Raw genomic sequence first — 20,552 nt, forward strand, 5'->3', positions numbered from 1 at the left:
TCTGGCCTGGCTCACAGTCTCCACTCTAATTCATCCCAAAGGTGAATTCAGGACTCTGTGGAGGCCAGTCAAGTTCCTCCACATCAAACTCACTCATCCATGTCTTTATGGACCTTGCTTTGTACACTGGTGTACAGTCATGTTGGAACAGGAAGGGGTTATCCCTAAACTATTCCCATAAAGTTGGGAGCATGAAGTTGTCCAAAATGTCTTGGTATGCTGAGTTCCTTTCACTGGAACTAAAGGGCCAAGCCCAACCCCTGAACTGAATGATTTGGAGGGGTGTCCCAAAACTTTTGACAAGATAGTGTATATAGAAAGCCAATACTCATGTTTGCTTATCTTTCACAGTTCAATAGGTCTTCAATGATTTTATATAGTCTAGCGCCCTCTACTGTTTAGTGTGCTTCACAACGTTAAAAAAATCGAAAGGGGTTCAATGCACAAATATCTTTATGAATTTTTCATATTTTTCAGGATAATGTTCACGTTTTCTTTTTCTGCAGTGGCAAATCCATAAGTACAGCTTTACAATAATCAAATGCAAATAAAAATGAAAAAGGAGAATTTCATAAGTACACCACCACATATATCTGGGTCACAGTTGTGGTGTAGACAGACAATACTTGTTTAATGTTTATTATTATTACTTACAGTAAACAAATGTTTATTGGGATTTCCTGAAACTGGCATTGATTATATATACACAGTCCATACGCTCTTGGCCAGCAAATTATATTCCATGGATATAGCAAAACACAATTATATGCACCACTACTTGTCCACTAAGTAACCAATCAACCTTGTTAAACTGCATTTAGTCTTGCATTTGAAATACTTTACCTGAAAGCCATAACCAATAATTACACATTTCTGTTAGTTTATTCTTGCAGAGTATAAAGTGTCTGAGCACAAGTCAGGGTGGTGCTTCACATTAACAACAATGTGACTTAACACCTAACATTTACTACTCTGCTTCTGAATAAGAGGAATCGTTTTAAAAAGTTGTATGTACATTTTATGCCATCTTGGCAAGACATCCAAAACAGCCAGAGAACACATTTGCATAAGAAAAGGTCTCAAACAGACATACGCAGATGCTGAAACATTTCCTTAGTTCATAAAAACCAGGCCACCAGCTGTGTAGGTAACTCCTCTCAATTTCTGAAAGGACCCGAGAAACCTCTGAATACAAATCTAGACTTTATAATTAAGCCAATTTAGCTTTTCAGTCTCTCTTCAAAACAGAGGCTCAATCCTCATCATCTGACTGTTCCTCTTCTGACCCTTCCTCCTCCTCTTCTGACCCTTCCTCCTCTTCCTCCTCCTCTGTGTCTTCAGAGTCTTCAAAATCGTCACTGTTCTTTGGTGGGATTTTGAGAACAATTTCATCATCAACATCGTCATCCTTGACTTTTATGGACCTCCTCCTCTCCAGGACTGAAGGCGTACAAACCGGTGTGGCATCCTATAAACCAGACATGATTCATTAAAGAAAGTTCAGTGTGTGTGAGCATGGCTTTTAAGAATAATTCATCCAGAAAGACTCACAATTACAAATAAATTAGAAATAAACATATATTTTCAGTGTCATCCAAAATCTTTAGTGGAAACTGCTTTTAAAAGCCACCGTCACCAGTAAAGCAATGTGCTGTGACATTCTCATAGGAATAACAAAAGGACAGCTACTAATTAGGACAATAATTGTTAACCACTTCAAAAAGATTTCAGTATACACATATTCAATGTGTTGGAGAGTAGAGTTTTTCTGTTCAGGCTTACTGGAATGTTGGCACATGGGTTTCATTGTGCAGCTACAATCAGCTGACAATAAGCTAAATGTACCAGCTTCCTGTTGGCACAATTATCTTACTCCAGAAGACAAACACAGCTGGAATAATTTTCAGAATGTGCCAAAGATTAGTTAAGTCTGAGGAATCTCAGCTATCGTCATAACCGCATTACATCACCCCCAACAAAACCAATACAAGTGCTCAAACTGTGCTCACCTCACTGCAGGCAGACGTATCAGCATCTGACGGAGCCTTCTTTACTTGAGCTGCCTGAAAGAGTTAGATATTTACTTATTTGTTTAGAACAAATAAGAAATTACTCATTTAAATTAATTACAATAAAGGGGTTCTACTCAAATACTGACAAATCCTGGAAAATCGTAGTCGATGCCCTTTTCTGCCAGCCTCTTGCGAAGCTTCGATTCTTTGCTGAGAAGCTTTCCTGAAAGTTTCTTCATCTCTTCTGGGCCATGGGCTTTATTATACCGTGCCACTGCAGGGCGTTTGGGCTTCTTAAATATTTTCTGAGAACCAACGAACAGCTTTTCATGGACTTTCTCAGGTGGCATAACACTACCTGTCCAAAACACAAACACATGACTTAATGAAACACCACATGCTTTGACATCCATTTAATGTCATCATTTATTAATGCTTAATTTATGCAACTAAACAAAAATAAAAAATATGCATATATTGCGTTAACAGAAACACAGGGCATATTTTCACCTAATTTCTATATGAGATTTCCACTCATGAAGACTTTGCCTGGACTATTCTAATTTATGTGAGAGAAATGCTATGCTCTAACCTCTTTAATGCTTACATTCGTGTTCGAGTTCATTTAACGGCAGCTTTCTTCATGAAGCTTTAATTTCCAAATTAAAACTATGCAAAAGTGGCAAGTAAATCTCATTAGGAGAGAAATTATATAGATCCTTATATAAAATGAGATAATGATGGGACTGTGTCCCCTAAAGTTAGTAAATAATAATGAATGGGCAATAATTATTTTACATATAATTTATTATTTTTTACTAACTTTCAGGGACACAGTTCTTTCTCCATCTTTGTGATTTCTATAAGCTACAGCCCAGAGACTCATGAAATAAAAAAAAAAAAAAACATTTTAATTCGCATTCAGCCTGATCGTGGCTTTAACTAAGAACACAAATTGGTGTCGTTTTCTGGACTCTCTGCTATAACTGTAGCAAGGAGTGAAAAAGAATAAATGTTACAGTACAACTGTGCATGTTAGTACATCTCAATATGATGCATCAACATAAAATCCTGCTTAAAACAGATAACACTTAACACAGCAACCAAATCACATGGTCAGAATCATACTACAATAACAATATTAAGAGTTAAAAAATAATAAAAAAATTGCACTCACATTTGATCAGCCTTTCTCCCATGAGGTAGTTGTCCATGGTTTCTGCCACAATCTTGGCCACTTCATCACACTCAAATTCCACAAAGGCATAGCCTTTACTCCGGCCGGTCTGCGAATATAAACCCAACAAAACGTCAGTCTCATCAAAACGCCCAAGGCGGCCATAATCTTCCAAACATTCACACGCTTGCTTAATGTAGGCACATGGGTTTCATTGCACAACTAGAGAGCAGGCAATAAGCTTAATGGACCTCTTTTCTGTAGGCACAAATATCTCACCCACTGCAATACACGTGCTGGAGGTAATTTTCAGATTGTGCCATTTCCTATCATCACTGGACACCATTTCACACAAATGTACACAAACTGAAAAACGTGCCATTACTTTTTTACTTCTGGACAGCCTCAATCGCTGGACATCACCAAACTGAGAGAAGTAAGATCTGAGCTGTGGCTCGGCCAGTGACTGAGGAAGGTGACCCACATAAATCACACCTGGAGTTAAAACCTGGACAAGAAGAGAAAAAAGGGAGTAAGTAGTGATTTACAAAGTAGGGTCCATGAAGCATAGTCAGAGAGTAAACCAGTCTTCTGTCCAGACACAAGCCGTTATACAGTAATGAACAGAGACATACAGAGATAAGACACTTGTTGCAATAGAAAGAGCGGTGTTAATTAAACCAAACTACATAAATGCACATAAACCTTAAGTTCATCTTCTACACTTCAACACCAAACCATCCAAAAAGAAAACTAGTGGATTTTAAACACACTATCCACCTTTTCATACACGATAGCTACCCGTACCGCTTTCTGTCGCTTTTTCACTTGCTGCACCTTCTTCTGAAACTCAGCGTCTTCACTCGGGTTGAGCGCGAGCAGCTTCCCGCTCTGTGTCTTCTCTGTCATGATGAAAAGAAATTCTGACAATAATAATAATAATAATACACACTCTAAGAAACGTTCCTCACACCCGACATGCCACACGATGAGGAACCACGTTTCTGGACAGAGGAAGTACAATGTGCTGGTGGCTACAAATACACCACTTCCTGAACTGCACGTTGTCAGGCGCCATCTGCTGTACCGGAGAGCACGTGCTTGCCCTCGAGGGATATGCGTGCACAGCAGTTTCTCTCGAGATAGGGAGGATTGAGATTAAATAAGCATCATGAGGGCATCTATGCTTCATACTGTCGTTTCTTCTGGGCATGTTTTCCCCCGAAACATGTATTTTTTTCTGCATTAATATCTTTAATAGCTCGTTTATACAGGTGATGTGGAGACTCTTTCAATAAGCCTGACACTAGTAGGCTATTTAACATTAGTGTAGTATTTAATGTACTTTTGCAAGCTATGATCAAGTAATAAATGTCTTAATTATGATCAGTGAATTATATGATAATTGAATGTGCACTATATTGCCAAATATTTTGTGATACTGCTCCAAATCATTGAATTCAGGTGTTGTTTTTCAAGGATTTGGGCTTGGCCCCTTAGTTCCAGTGAAAGGACCCACCACTGAGGTCCCCGAAGTCTGGACCTAGGTATTTTTCCAATAACAAAAGTTGTAAAATAATTATTACCTTATATTAATTCTGCTTTGGTGCTGCAAGGATTAAAACAAGGCAAGATAACAGACCTTACAGCGCTTTCTTACAGCGCTCATCAATGTCAAAGTGTTTGTGATGATGGCGGGGTTTATGTTCACAGGCGCTGAGTGTAAATATTCGAGCTCGACACCTCAGACAGCTTGACCCCTGTTTTACGATAGAAATGTTAAACAACCGATAGAAATATTCAGGGATGTAAACTAATAAACATTTGTCCAAAGCCCAACCCATGTAAAACAACACTTGCATTCAATGATTTTGAGGGGTGTCCCAAAACTTTTGGCAATGTAGTGTATGTATGGTGGGGTGGTGGGGTTTGGTGGAAATAAAGGCACTGCTGTCATCTGGTGGAAGTAAGAGGTCAGTGCACACTGTGAGTACCTCTATGAAAAGCTTGAAATATTTTGATAGTTTAATCATTAGCACTCTTTTTTTGTGACAGGTGTGCTATGTGTGTTGGGAAGATAAAAGTCTCCATGCCGGGATGAATTTAATTTCTGCTTTTGGTAAACAAAGTGTGTGCAGCATTGTTTAGTAGTTTCATTCATCTTGGAAAGAACACATTTCGTTTGTTTGATTAGGATTTCTTTTCGTTTGCGTTAAAAAATAAAGAGAACTTAGGCTTTGCAGATAGTTATGGGCAGAATGTTCCTTTTGAATCAGTGATACATATGAAAGTGCTATTACCCTGTCGTAACTGTGTTATTACCCCTACTCTATGCTATTATGCTGTTGTAACTGTTTTAACAACCGACAGTGCTATTACCCTGTCGTAACTGTGTTATTACCACAGACACTGCTATTACCCTGTCGTAACTGTGTTATTACCACAGACACTGCTATTACCCTGTCGTAACTGTGTTATTACCACCGACAGTGCTATTACCCTGTCGTAACTGTTATTACCACAGACACTGCTATTACCCTGTCGTAACTGTGTTATTACCACCGACAGTGCTATTACCCTGTCGTAACTGTGTTATTACCACCGACAGTGCTATTACCCTGTCGTAACTGTGTTATTACCACCGACAGTGCTATTACCCTGTCGTAACTGTGTTATTACCACCGACACTGCTATTACCCTGTCGTAACTGTGTTATTACCACCGACACTGCTATTACCCTGTCGTAACTGTGTTATTACCACCGACACTGCTATTACCCTGTTGTAACTGTGTTATTACCACCGACACTGCTATTACCCTGTCGTAACTGTGTTATTACCACCGACACTGCTATTACCCTGTCGTAACTGTTATTAACAACTGACAGTGCTATTACGCTGTCGTAACTGTGTTATTAACAACCGACAGTGCTATTACCCTGTCGTAACTGTGTTATTAACAACCGACAGTGCTATTACCCTGTCGTAACTGTGTTATTAACAACCGGCAGTGCTATTACCCTGTCGTAACTGTTATGACCACCGACAGTGCTATTACCCTGTCGTAACTGTTATTAACAACCGACAGTGCTATTACCCTGTCGTAACTGCGTTATTACCACAGACAGTGCTATTACCCTGTCGTAACTGCGTTATTACCACCGACAGTGCTATTACACTGTCGTAACTGTGTTATTAACAACCGACAGTGCTATTACCCTGTCGTAACTGTGTTATTACCACCGACAGTGCTATTACCCTGTCGTAACAGTGTTATTACCACCGACAGTGCTATTACCCTGTCGTAACTGTGTTATTACCACCGACAGTGCTATTACCCTGTCGTAACTGTGTTATTACCACCGACACTGCTATTACCCTGTCGTAACTGTGTTATTACCACCGACACTGCTATTACCCTGTCGTAACTGTGTTATTACCACCGACACTGCTATTACCCTGTCGTAACTGTGTTATTACCACCGACAGTGCTATTACCCTGTCGTAACTGTGTTATTACCACCGACACTGCTATTACCCTGTCGTAACTGTGTTATTACCACCGACACTGCTATTACCCTGTCGTAACTGTGTTATTACCACCGACATTGCTATTACCCTGTCGTAACTGTGTTATTACCACCGACACTGCTATTACCCTGTCGTAACTGTGTTATTACCACCGACACTGCTATTACCCTGTCGTAACTGTGTTATTACCACCGACACTGCTATTACGCTGTCGTAACTGTGTTATTAACAACCGACAGTGCTATTACCCTGTCGTAACTGTGTTATTAACAACCGACAGTGCTATTACCCTGTCGTAACTGCGTTATTACCACCGACACTGCTATTACCCTGTCGTAACTGCGTTATTACCACCGACACTGCTATTACCCTGTCGTAACTGCGTTATTACCACCGACACTGCTATTACGCTGTCGTAACTGCGTTATTACCACAGACAGTGCTATTACCCTGTCGTAACTGCGTTATTACCACCGACAGTGCTATTACACTGTCGTAACTGTTATTAACAACCGACAGTGCTATTACCCTGTCGTAACTGCGTTATTACCACCGACAGTGCTATTACCCTGTCGTAACTGCGTTATTACCACCGACAGTGCTATTACGCTGTCGTAACTGCGTTATTACCACCGACAGTGCTTTACGCTGTCGTAACTGCGTTATTACCACCGACAGTGCTATTACGCTGTCGTAACTGCGTTATTACCACCGACAGTGCTTTACGCTGTCGTAACTGCGTTATTACCACCGACAGTGCTATTACACTGTCGTAACTGTTATTAACAACCGACAGTGCTATTACCCTGTCATAACTGCGTTATTACCACCGACAGTGCTATTACCCTGTTGTAACTGCGTTATTACCACCGACAGTGCTATTACGCTGTTGTAACTGCGTTATTACCACCGACAGTGCTTTACGCTGTCGTAACTGCGTTATTACCACCGACAGTGCTATTACGCTGTCGTAACTGCGTTATTACCACCGACAGTGCTATTACCCTGTCGTAATTGTTATTACCACCGACAGTGCTATTACACTGTCGTAACTGTGCTATTTCCTCAGACAGTACTATTACGCTGTCGTAACTGTGTTATTACCACTGACAGTGCTATTACCCTGTCGTAACTGCGTTATTACCACCGACAGTGCTATTACCCTGTCGTAATTGTTATTACCACCGACAGTGCTATTACACTGTCGTAACTGTGCTATTTCCTCAGACAGTACTATTACCCTGTCGTAACTGTGTTATTACCACCGACACTGCTATTACCCTGTCGTAACTGTTATTAACAACCGACAGTGCTATTACGCTGTCGTAACTGTGTTATTAACAACCGACAGTGCTATTACCCTGTCGTAACTGTGTTATTAACAACCGACAGTGCTATTACCCTGTCGTAACTGTGTTATTAACAACCGGCAGTGCTATTACCCTGTCGTAACTGTTATGACCACCGACAGTGCTATTACCCTGTCGTAACTGTTATTAACAACCGACAGTGCTATTACCCTGTCGTAACTGCGTTATTACCACCGACAGTGCTATTACCCTGTCGTAACTGCGTTATTACCACCGACAGTGCTATTACCCTGTCGTAACTGTGTTATTAACAACCGACAGTGCTATTACCCTGTCGTAACTGTGTTATTACCACCGACAGTGCTATTACCCTGTCGTAACTGTGTTATTACCACCGACAGTGCTATTACCCTGTCGTAACTGTGTTATTACCACCGACAGTGCTATTACCCTGTCGTAACTGTGTTATTACCACCGACAGTGCTATTACCCTGTCGTAACTGTGTTATTACCACCGACAGTGCTATTACCCTGTCGTAACTGTGTTATTACCACCGACACTGCTATTACCCTGTCGTAACTGTGTTATTACCACCGACACTGCTATTACCCTGTCGTAACTGTGTTATTACCACCGACACTGCTATTACGCTGTCGTAACTGTGTTATTAACAACCGACAGTGCTATTACCCTGTCGTAACTGTGTTATTAACAACCGGCAGTGCTATTACCCTGTCGTAACTGTGTTATTAACAACCGGCAGTGCTATTACCCTGTCGTAACTGTTATGACCACCGACAGTGCTATTACCCTGTCGTAACTGTTATTAACAACCGACAGTGCTATTACCCTGTCGTAACTGCGTTATTACCACAGACAGTGCTATTACCCTGTCGTAACTGCGTTATTACCACCGACAGTGCTATTACACTGTCGTAACTGTTATTAACAACCGACAGTGCTATTACCCTGTCGTAACTGCGTTATTACCACCGACAGTGCTATTACCCTGTCGTAACTGCGTTATTACCACCGACAGTGCTATTACGCTGTCGTAACTGCGTTATTACCACCGACAGTGCTTTACGCTGTCGTAACTGCGTTATTACCACCGACAGTGCTATTACGCTGTCGTAACTGCGTTATTACCACCGACAGTGCTTTACGCTGTCGTAACTGCGTTATTACCACCGACAGTGCTATTACACTGTCGTAACTGTTATTAACAACCGACAGTGCTATTACCCTGTCATAACTGCGTTATTACCACCGACAGTGCTATTACCCTGTTGTAACTGCGTTATTACCACCGACAGTGCTATTACGCTGTCGTAACTGCGTTATTACCACCGACAGTGCTATTACGCTGTCGTAACTGCGTTATTACCACCGACAGTGCTATTACCCTGTCGTAATTGTTATTACCACCGACAGTGCTATTACACTGTCGTAACTGTGCTATTTCCTCAGACAGTACTATTACGCTGTCGTAACTGTGTTATTACCACCGACAGTGCTATTACCCTGTCGTAACTGTGCTATTACCACCGACAGTGCTATTACCCTGTCGTAACTGTGCTATTACCACCGACAGTGCTATTACCCTGTCGTAACTGTGCTATTACCACCGACAGTGCTATTACCCTGTCGTAACTGTGCTATTACCACCGACAGTGCTATTACCCTGTCGTAACTGTGCTATTACCACAGACAGTGCTATTACGCTGTCGTAACTGTGCTATTACCACAGACAGTGCTATTACGCTGTCGTAACTGTGCTATTACCACAGACAGTGCTATTACGCTGTCGTAACTGTGCTATTACCACAGACAGTGCTATTACGCTGTCGTAACTGTGTCATTAACAACCGACAGTGCTAATACCCTATCGTAACTGTCATTACAACCGACAGTGCTATTACCCTGTCGTAACTGTGTCATTAACAACCGACAGTGCTATTACCCTGTCGTAACTGTTATCACCACCGACAGTGCTATTACCCTGTTGTAACTGTTATTAACAACCGACAGTGCTATTACCCTGTCATAACTGTGTTATTACCATCGACACTGCTATTACCCTGTCGTAACTGTTATCACCACCGACAGTGCTATTACCCTGTCGTAACTGTTATCACCACCGACAGTGCTATTACCCTGTCGTAACTGTTATTAACAACCGACAGTGCTATTATGCTGTCGTAACTGTGTTATTAACAACCGACAGCGCTATTACCCTGTAGTAACTGCGTTATTACCACCAACAGTGCTATTACCCTGTCGTAACTGCGTTATTACCACCGACAGTGCTGTTACACTGTCGTAACTGCGCTATTACCACCGACAGTGCTGTTACCCTGTCGTAACTGCGCTATTACCACCGACAGTGCTGTTACACTGTCGTAACTGCGTTATTACCACCGACAGTGCTGTTACCCTGTCGTAACTGCGCTATTACCACCGACAGTGCTGTTACGCTGTCGTAACTGCGCTATTACCACCGACAGTGCTGTTACCCTGTCGTAACTGCGCTATTACCACCGACAGTGCTGTTACCCTGTCGTAACTGCGCTATTACCACCGACAGTGCTGTTACCCTGTCGTAACTGCGCTATTACCACAGACAGTGCTGTTACCCTGTCGTAACTGCGCTATTACCACAGACAGTGCTGTTACGCTGTCGTAACTGTGCTATTACCACAGACAGTGCTGTTACGCTGTCGTAACTGTGCTATTACCACAGACAGTGCTATTACGCTGTCGTAACTGTGTTATTACCACCGACAGTGCTATTACCCTGTCGTAACTGTGTCATTAACAACCGACAGTGCTAATACCCTATCGTAACTGTCATTACAACCGACAGTGCTATTACCCTATCGTAACTGTCATTACAACCGACAGTGCTATTACCCTGTCGTAACTGTCATTAACAACCGACAGTGCTATTACCCTGTCGTAACTGTTATCACCACCGACAGTGCTATTACCCTGTTGTAACTGTTATTAACAACCGACAGTGCTATTACCCTGTCATAACTGTGTTATTACCATCGACACTGCTATTACCCTGTCATAACTGTTATTACCACCAACAGTGCTATTACGCTGTCGTAACTGTGTTATTACCACCGACAGTGCTATTACGTTGTCGTAACTGCGTTATTAACAACCGACAGTGCTATTACCCTGTCGTAACTGCGTTATTACCGCCGACAGTGCTATTACGCTGTCGTAACTGCGTTATTACCGCCGACAGTGCTATTATGCTGTCGTAACTGCGTTATTACCGCCGACAGTGCTAGTACACTGTCGTAACTGCGTTATTACCGCCGACAGTGCTATTACCCTGTCGTAACTGCGTTATTACCGCCGACAGTGCTAGTACGCTGTCGTAACTGCGTTATTACCGCCGACAGTGCTATTACCCTGTCGTAACTGTGTTATTACCGCCGACAGTGCTATTACGCTGTCGTAACTGTGTTATTACCGCCGACAGTGCTATTACCCTGTCGTAACTGTGTTATTACCGCCGACAGTGCTAGTACGCTGTTGTAACTGCGTTATTACCGCCGACAGTGCTAGTACGCTGTCGTAACTGTGTCGTTACCACAGACAGTGCTATTACGCTGTCGTAACTGTTATTAACAACCGACACTGCTATTACCCTGTCATAACTGTGTTAACAACCGACAGTGCTATTACCCTGTCGTAACTGTGTTATTACCACAGACAGTGCATGTACATTATAGCATTAGCACACTGCTATTCCCCATGGCAAGGATATTATGGCATTATAGTGGTGTTATTTCCCAGTGCATCGTCATTATGATGTTATGGTCTTAATCACATTTCTTAGAAGGTAGAAATCAGTTACAGGTACAGTATCCAGGTGTATGTTGTAAGCTTTTAAACAGTTCAGTCAGTAGCCAATTGCCTGAATTATAATGAATAATTACATACTGAACAACAACAACAATAACAATAATAATAATAATAATAATAATAATAGTGATTATTATTATTATTATTATTATTATTATCATCATCATCATCATCATCATCATCATCATCATTATTATTATTATTATTAAGTAATAAGGAGAGAAACAAGGCTGGAAGAGGCAGATAGATGAGAGAAGGGGAGGGAGGAGTTGTGAAGTGGCCCTGTGTTAAATAGATGTCATACACTGTTCACAATCCATTCGGCTGTGTGGTGTGTGAGATTGCCGTCGACTGGCATGGAAACTAAAATAATTTATTTCACAGTAAATGGAAGACCAGAGCAGGCTGAGTTTCCTATCGATTGTCCTGCACAAGATGTCAAAGGTAAGGAATTTTCTTATTGCTTTCCCTTTCCAATATTGATTAAGAAAACAATAAGGTGTTAGCTTAAAACATGCCAATTAATGTAATACGACTTTGCCTGTTGTAATAGACATTAAGGATTTTGGTAATTTGTTCTTATAATGGAGTCAACCAAGAAAGATTATTTTAGCTCAATTTTAATCAAAATCAGTGTACACCTTTACTTTTTAAGTGGTAGATAATGAGTTGCTATCATTATACAACTGTGTCCAGTCAGTCTGTCACCATCACAGAGGATTGTATGGGAGCAAAAATGTTAGTATGATAAACTGTTTACCTGAACACTGTAAAATATACTAAAAAATATCCCCCTAAAGATGCTTCTTAGAACCACAGTCCTGATCTCCTGCTCCATATTACTATTACACTGACATGAGTCTTGTTTTTACTGAATGGAAGTAAATGAAAGAGTTCAAGAGTTATTTTTTTATGGGAAAGATATGATTTACTTGAATGTTATTTTAGTGGCATGTTCATGCTGAAAGGCTGGGGCCACAGGTGCTGCTGACAGAGCTCTCCTCAAGTGGCAGCTCTGTGTCAAGCGTATGCTATTCATAAAACTCATGCTGTTGTCTTGATTGAAATCAGATGTATGTGTGTACACACTACTCCTACAGACTTGTTCCGATCGGCAGCTGAAGCTGGTCCACATGATATCCTAAAACTCTACAATACCAAGGGCAACATCATTAATATCTCCCCTCAGCTGAGCCCCAACAGCCCTCACACATGCTACAAGCTGGAGGTGGTTGCTGCAGACTGCAACAGTGAGCCATTAGGTATTTTCTACATTAGATGTAACCGACTATATTCTGCAAATCTGTTAGCTGTAGGATGATGGGTGACATGCAGTGTGCATTGTTGTAAGTGTTACTGTTACAGTGCTGTTGAATTCTTTAATCTGATTGCTGCAAATAAATAGATTTAAAAATCTGTTGATGGGATGAAGTCTGTGAGGAGAAGCTTAGTGATTCAGAGAAACATGCATATAAAGGCATTTTTTTCTCATGAACTTTAAGAGAGAAAAAAGAGAGGCTGGTGAGGAATTTTCCGCAACATTAAACATAATTATAAAAGATTCAAAAGAAAATAAAAATTGCTATCATTCAGGTTACTATGGTATAAGAATGATAATGATGTCAGGATGATATTCGTAATTATCAATTTCAGGATATTAAACTGCAGTGTAGTATTAGTCACACACACACACTATCATTCACTGCATGCATTTCACGATTGTCCAGTAACATAAAGCAAAATAATTGGAATAAAGTGCAGCTCTGTACAATGTTATATAGTAAGTGCAATACAATGCTGTGCAAAATTGAGGTAAACAGTTGTGGTGAAAAAGCTAACATACAGCTCTGGAAAAAAAATAAGAGCACTGCAAAATAATCAGTTTCTTATGTTTTTTTCTTCCAGGTGCATGTATTGGTGAGATGAACAGTTTTGTTTCATTTCTTGTGAACTGCAGACAATATTTCTCCTAAATTCAAAATATAACTATTGTTATTTAGAGTGTATATTTAAAGGAAATGACAACACATCAAAATAACCCAAGATCATGCAGTATTTGGAGAGCTTTAATAACTCAAATAAAACACAATGCAAATAATTTGTAAACAAATTGTGTTAATGCTTTGGCTAAATAACATTAAGAAATCAGTATTTGGTGGAATAACCCTGATTTGCATGTGTTTTGGCTCCATGCTCTCCACCAGTTTTTCACATTGCTGTTGGGGAACTTTATACCACTCTTTTTGCAAAAAAGCAAACAGCTCAGCTTTGCTTGATGGTTTGTGACCATCCATCTTCCTCTTGATGACATTCCAGAGGTTTTCAATAGGGTTCAAATCTGGAGATTGGGCAGTGGTCTCTTATTTTTTTTCCAGAGCTGTATATAACAGATATTTATAAGCAAAGGATATGCCATGTATATTAACAGTGGTGCTAATATATGGAATGTTAATATATGCTATTATAATATATAATAGGGGTGTGGGTGTAAGTGCAGACAAATCCAAGGTATATATTTATCCAGTGCATGCACATATAAGGTGTTGTCCTGGTTGAGAGCCTGAATGGCCTGCAGGAAGAAGCTCCACCCTATTCTCTCTATGTTGGCCTCCAGGGAGAGGAAGTGCTGACCGCATCAGAAAGACGAGCCTGTTGTGAAACTGTTGTGTTTTATTCTCTTTCAAAATGCACTTAGATAATTAAGTTGGCCAATAATGCATTTTAAAAGGCTATGCCATCTTCTAGGTACAGAGTTGGCAGTGTCACTGGGATTTGATCTTTCCTCTATGGAGAAAAGGTATGCATCATGACAAATTAAACCATTCAGCCATTCATGTTTTCTCTTAACAATTCAACACTTAAATAATGCTAAATCAGATCTTTGGAAACGTGTACTAATACTTCTAATGTCTAATAGGTTACAAAGTCTAGAGAAGAAGATTCTTGTCGAATCTGGCAAGACCCCCGCTGTTGTTTATGAGATGAAGCAACAGGTGGAGTCATTTAGGGAAAAACTTGAGGTAAACAAATAAGTTCATGCAGACACAGAATGTTATGATGGCAATGTTACGGCAATGCAAAGACCTTGATTTCCACCTAGTGATCTGTTCAATCTGTTTAGAGTGTGGAGCACCTGAGCTGGCTGGGTCTGTTTAAGGAAATGTCTGATGGCACTCACAAACCCTCTCCATTCTACCACAAGAGAACTTTGCGCAAGACTCGTGAAGAGTGTGAACATGTCAAGGAAAAGTTCTTCCAGATGAGGTAAGTGCAGTCACCAGACCTTTAGCTACTGAGCAGTTAGACTGATGAAACAATCCAATTTTTCTTCACACAGCTCCCTGGAGGTCTCTGAGGAGGTGAGGCAATATCTTAAAACACCAACCTTCGATAACTGGTAAGTTCCTGTTTCAACTCTATACATGTTCTTCTCAATATGTTTCCCAAATTGGCAACTCTGAGATGGTTTACATTTTTGGAAGATGATAGAGAGAAAGAATAAGAATGTGAAATGATGTGTTGTGCCTCGTCAAACACTGAAGGTCTGTCGGAAATGGACTCAGTTTCTAGTTTCTGACAATATAATGGACGTATGTATGAAGTAAGTATCAGTGTTTTGAGAGCTAACATCTAGGGGATGTGGTAGGTTAGTGGTTAAGGTGTTGGACTACTTTTTGGAAGGTTGTGAGTTCAAATCCCAGGTCCACCAAGCTGCCATTGCTGGGCCCCTGAGCAAGACAATTAAGGGTTAAATCCTTAACCCTTAATTGTCATAAATGTAAAAACATGTTTAGTGTGTTTATATTGTGGTGGGGAACACATGTCCCCACAAGTGTAGGAATGTCTGACAGTTTTGATTGCTTCAGTACTGTTTTTTGGAATGTCGGTTGTTGTTCTTGAATCCTTTCAGAAGTTGAAACACAGTACTACTAGATCTTTTTTATTACGTATAAAAAGGTTTTGTAACATTTCTGCATACCTGATCAGTGAAATACAGGAGAGGCTGACCCACAAAAATGCTGACCCACAAAAATGACCTTCCTGGTCTGTTTTCAGTAAGATGATGTGACAACCTTTAGGCTACTGAGATTATGCAGAGGAGCATTAATCAGCTGCATCTTGCATCATGTCAGATAAAGGTCTTCACAAAGAAAATAAGAGAAATGTGTGCGTATGTGTGAATAAAGCAACACGGTTCATTTTAGTGTCATCTGAATTTATCACTTTTCTGCATATTAATCAATGCTACTGTGCTTGTGCTAGTCAATAAATTCACCACATAACTATCAATTCTGGATAAAACAGAACATTAATCTATCAAACTAATCAAAGTAAATCAGCTGATCAAACTAAAGCTAGGACTATATCTATAATGAGAAACAAAGCCTACATTTTGTGAGCAGCTTAATACCATAACATATCATGCACATTGCCTCAAATATTTAATATCTGTCCTCATTATTCCTCAGGGAATGAACTAGGTATGTCTTGTAATTTACTAGTTAGATATTCTCCTCCTGGCTGAAGGTGCAGGAAGGTTTAAAATATTAAACCTCATCAGCACATGGAAGTTGAGTAAATGAGCTCTGCACCTGCTGTAACAAAATGGATGTTCATTACTGAAGCACAGCTCTTTTACCCTGCATAAAGAGGGCAGAGAAGATTCAGTCCTTTGATCTGCACGAAAGGCCTCATATCATTATGAATGGTTGTTTGGAAGCTTAGCAATCAATAGGAGACCCTAGGCTTTCAATAGTGTTTTATTCAGTGGTCTTCTAGCTTAGTTTTTGAACCCAGGCTTTTCAAATTTACAAAACAGGATGCAGCTTCTCTAGAGATGTAAAAAAAATGGTTCAGGAAAGATGACACACGTGTCTGGCAAGCCTGTGCTTCCATCAAAGAAAATCACATAAAGCCACAAAAAATATGAGAAAAGCAGCTACTGATTTGGAATAGATGGAATAGGAATAAAGGAAGCAAAATGTCATGTAGCCATAACATATATTAAGGAACACAAAAGAGGAGGCTCATTTTGTGTGTGTGTGTGTGTGTGTGTGTGTGTGTGTGTGGTTTTTATATCTTGGTGGGGACCAGAGTGCCACTATACAGTTTTAAATTTATTTGTGTATGTGTGTAGGCAGTGGGAAGATGCTGAGATCATGGTGTTGCTCCAAGTGATGTACACAGACCTGGACTTTATCTCCACCTTTAACATAGAGCTAGAGGTGCTGCAGCATTTCCTCTACGAAGTCTACAAGCGATACAACAACATCCCCTTCCACAACTTCAAGCACTGCTTCTGTGTTACTCAAATGGTGAGAGAGAAAGAGACTGAAAGAGAAAGAGAGAGAGGTAGAGAATGAGAGAGAGAGAGAGAGAGAGAGAGAGAGAGAGAGAGAGAAAATAACAGTTAAATCAGCTCACCTTGGTTTTCTTCCAAGCACTTCAATTTTCTACTTGACAATTTTGGTGATTAGTGAAGGGCATGACCCCATAGAGGCTTCTGCATCATATAAAACTCGTCATTTTTGGTTAATGGTGCTGCATTGTAATCTAACACTCTGTGTGATTACTGTACGTCACAACCAATCATTTAATCTGTTCCGATTGCTCATTATGTCCCTCTCACTGCATTACGCTTGTCTTGGCAGATGTATGGCCTGATATGGCTAACAGATCTAAGGGCTAAGATAGATAGCATCGATCTCTTAATCATGCTGACCTCAGCTGTGTGTCATGATCTAGACCACACTGGTTACAACAATGCTTACCAGGTAAGAGAAGCACTTTATCATACAGGTTTGCACTGAAGTAATATGTTACTGTCATTTTATTAACTGTTGCACTGACAATGTATAATATAAAACCTAGATAAATAATCAAAGTGTCCTTCCTCAGTCCCAGAGGGACTATACATGACTATGACTGTGCTGCCTTTCAGATTAATGCTCGCACTGAACTCGCCTTGCGGTACAATGACATCTCTCCTTTGGAAAACCATCACTGTGCTGTAGCATTTGAGATCCTGGAAAAGGTAATTTATTGCACACATGTTCATTCTTTAGAAATTCATGGCCATAACAAGGTATATGTTTATATAAACTTTACATTATCTTGTAGCCTTGTTGATAAATTACCTATTGGCTAATGTGAAAGGACTTATTTAGTACTATTTTAATACACATAAGAATGCATAATATTATTTATCCAGTGTTCTATTGTAAGAAACCTTAGAAAAAAAGAAATAAACTCAATTTTCCAGAGTTATTTAAATAAAACACAATTTCAAACAAAGACACTTTTATTCTGCCTCATTTCACACTGTGGAAGCTGAAAAAGGACAAATAGGAAAAATCTTACAAACATTTGTTTACTTCAGACATTTTATTCAGAAATTTTTCCCTCTCTCCCATGGCTGTTTGTTCCTCTGTAACTCCTTTGTGGCTAACGCATTTTTATGGAAATATTGTGTGTTCAAAAACTGGCCTCCTGACCTCTTTCTGTCCTCTAAAGAGACATTAATCTCTATTACTCAGTAATCAATTAAACCCAAATCATTTGTAACTATCTGTAATCTGATGGTTATGATGTAAAAGATATAAGCCTTATAACCCTCAGAGGAAAGCTCCATGTGAAATACTATTACTGCTTCTGCTACTACCACTACTACTTAAATAATAATAATAATAATAATAATAATAATAATAATAATAATAATAATTTTTTTTTAGATTTTTATTGTGATTGTTGCAGCAGGTTTTGCAAAACCAAAATTTGCAATGTAAAGGTGTCAGAATACACAGTGCATGATGGGTGAGGGCTGTTTTGGCAGCAAAAAGGGGGACTAAAAATATTAGGCAGGTGGTCATAATGTTATGTCTGATCTGTATATATACTGAATCTTTAACATTGCATTGAAAATAAAAGGAACTTAAGTCACAGGCTTAATTTCATCTTAATCTTTTTCAGACCGAAAGCAACATTTTCCGGAACCTGACAACAGATCAATACAAAAGGATAAGGGAGGGTATAATTAAGTATGATCCATTATTTCCATTTTACATAACAAAAAAGAATTTTACAGCCATAGCTATCCAGTTATGACACAGCAAGTCTGAACATAATCATGTTTCCCTCAGATGTATCTTGGCTACAGACATGAGCAGACACACTGAGATCCTCAACAAATTTAAAGCTATTCTGCCTGTGTTTGACTTCAGCAACAAGGATCACAGAGATGTGGTAAAAGCAAACTCGTTTAAAAATATTGATGAGTGAAATATTGTGAAAAATAGCTGTAATTAACAAACTTTCAACTATATGTGCACAGTTGTTAAATATATACTAATTTGGAGTTCAGGTGCCCAGGTACAGGCCTTGGCATAGGATTGTGATTAATAAAAGAGAGAAGTAAGGAATAAAGCATGATGGGGTGTGCTGTTATAGGAAAATAATCAATGATGTGGTGCTGCATGACACAAATGGAGTTGGTGTTAATTTAATTATTTTCCAATCCTAGCACATCCTGGAGTTTTTTCATACCATATACCAAACAAATTTTTTAAAAATATTTTAATTAAAGAATCACGTTACACTTTTATCCAACAATAGCTGCATTTAATATTGTGGAACTATATTATGGAAGTTATTAATATGGAAGTTAGTTGCATATTTTAACACACTTCCTGTCTGCTGCTTTCTACTTTAGCTAATGATGATTATGATCAAAGTGAGTGACATCTCTAATGAGGCGAGGCCCATGGACGTGGCTGAGCCATGGCTGGACTGCTTATTGCAGGAGTTTTTCAATCAGGTGAGTCTTTTAAAATCAACTCTATTTATTATTTCATAGTTGAAAAGTTTAACTAGTGCCAGAACAAAGTGAATGAAGATGCTTATGTCCAGTGAATAAGGGTTATCATGCTTTTTCTTAGAGTGATATGGAGAAGCTAGAGGGACTTCCTGTTACACCGTTTATGGATCGGGACAAGGTGACTAAACCCTCCTCTCAGACTGGCTTTATTCGCTTTGTTCTCTTCCCACTGTTCATCGAGCTAGCTAATCTCTTCCCCTCTCTCGAGGTAAGTGCTAATATTGTATGTTTAAACACTGAGGGAACTCACCTAACAACACTAACCAAGTATTGTCTTTGTGTCCAACAGCAACATATCATTGACCCAGTGAGGAAAGCCCTGGACTACTACACAGAGATGGAGAAAGCATTAGAAAGAGAGAAGCAGAATCGAAGTCAGAGTGAAAAAGCAACTAAACCCAAAGAGAATACGAACGACTCTGAGCTTCCACTAGAGCCTGAATCGACACTGAAACCAAGCTCGGTGTAATGACAACATGCTGGCTGTGTGTAGTGGTGGGAGAGAATACTATAGCTTTCCTGAATAATTGGCTTCCTATCTAAACATTACATAAAACGAATGTAAAATTAAGAAGTTAGCATTTGGCTCAGACCCGGTTAGACAGCTGTGATGTACATGCTATTCTGTCTGAGGAAAGGACTATTTTGAAAGCTGTGTGTGAAGAGTTTTACATTTATTTCCTTTAAATTTCCTAATGGTCTTTATTGAATTTTGGTACTACAAATAAATTTATTTGAAGTGACGGCTTTTGTTTATCTATTCA

General features: G+C 39.7%; 2 protein-coding genes and 2 non-coding genes across 6 annotated transcripts; 1 reads left to right on the plus strand and 3 right to left on the minus strand.

Moving 5' to 3' along the window:
- Window positions 1-716: 716 nt before the first annotated feature.
- On the minus strand, window positions 717-4,218 carry nifk (nucleolar protein interacting with the FHA domain of MKI67). Of its 2 annotated transcripts, none has more exons than XM_058393678.1 (6): window positions 3,970-4,218; window positions 3,575-3,697; window positions 3,190-3,298; window positions 2,159-2,370; window positions 2,010-2,063; window positions 717-1,468 (listed from the first exon to the last, which is right to left on the minus strand). In XM_058393678.1, exons 1-6 carry the CDS (start codon window positions 4,096-4,098, stop codon window positions 1,253-1,255), a joined length of 843 nt encoding a protein of 280 aa, XP_058249661.1. In that variant the 5' UTR covers window positions 4,099-4,218; the 3' UTR covers window positions 717-1,252. The 2 variants fall into 2 exon arrangements, with proteins under 2 accessions (XP_058249661.1, XP_058249662.1); XM_058393679.1 differs by having other exon boundaries at window positions 3,997-4,217.
- LOC131355354 (small nucleolar RNA ACA64) lies at window positions 1,785-1,912 on the minus strand. The gene has a single exon (XR_009204862.1). It is a non-coding gene; the product is annotated as a small nucleolar RNA ACA64 (small nucleolar RNA).
- LOC131355353 (small nucleolar RNA ACA64) lies at window positions 3,382-3,507 on the minus strand. The gene has a single exon (XR_009204861.1). It is a non-coding gene; the product is annotated as a small nucleolar RNA ACA64 (small nucleolar RNA).
- An 8,015-nt stretch (window positions 4,219-12,233) lies between the features above and the next one.
- On the plus strand, window positions 12,234-20,531 carry si:dkey-219c10.4 (high affinity cGMP-specific 3',5'-cyclic phosphodiesterase 9A). 2 transcript variants are annotated; one of them, XM_058393545.1, is made up of 14 exons: window positions 12,234-12,359; window positions 13,016-13,177; window positions 14,661-14,712; window positions 14,833-14,935; window positions 15,037-15,179; window positions 15,253-15,312; window positions 17,053-17,230; window positions 17,567-17,689; window positions 17,857-17,949; window positions 18,885-18,952; window positions 19,055-19,157; window positions 19,624-19,728; window positions 19,850-19,996; window positions 20,078-20,531. In XM_058393545.1, exons 1-14 carry the CDS (start codon window positions 12,272-12,274, stop codon window positions 20,255-20,257), a joined length of 1,605 nt encoding a protein of 534 aa, XP_058249528.1. In that variant the 5' UTR covers window positions 12,234-12,271; the 3' UTR covers window positions 20,258-20,531. The 2 variants fall into 2 exon arrangements, with proteins under 2 accessions (XP_058249528.1, XP_058249529.1); XM_058393546.1 differs by having other exon boundaries at window positions 13,016-13,165.
- Window positions 20,532-20,552: the final 21 nt, after the last annotated feature.

Source organism: Hemibagrus wyckioides, linkage group LG06 (assembly GCF_019097595.1).
Source record: "Hemibagrus wyckioides isolate EC202008001 linkage group LG06, SWU_Hwy_1.0, whole genome shotgun sequence".
NCBI lineage: Eukaryota > Metazoa > Chordata > Actinopteri > Siluriformes > Bagridae > Hemibagrus > Hemibagrus wyckioides.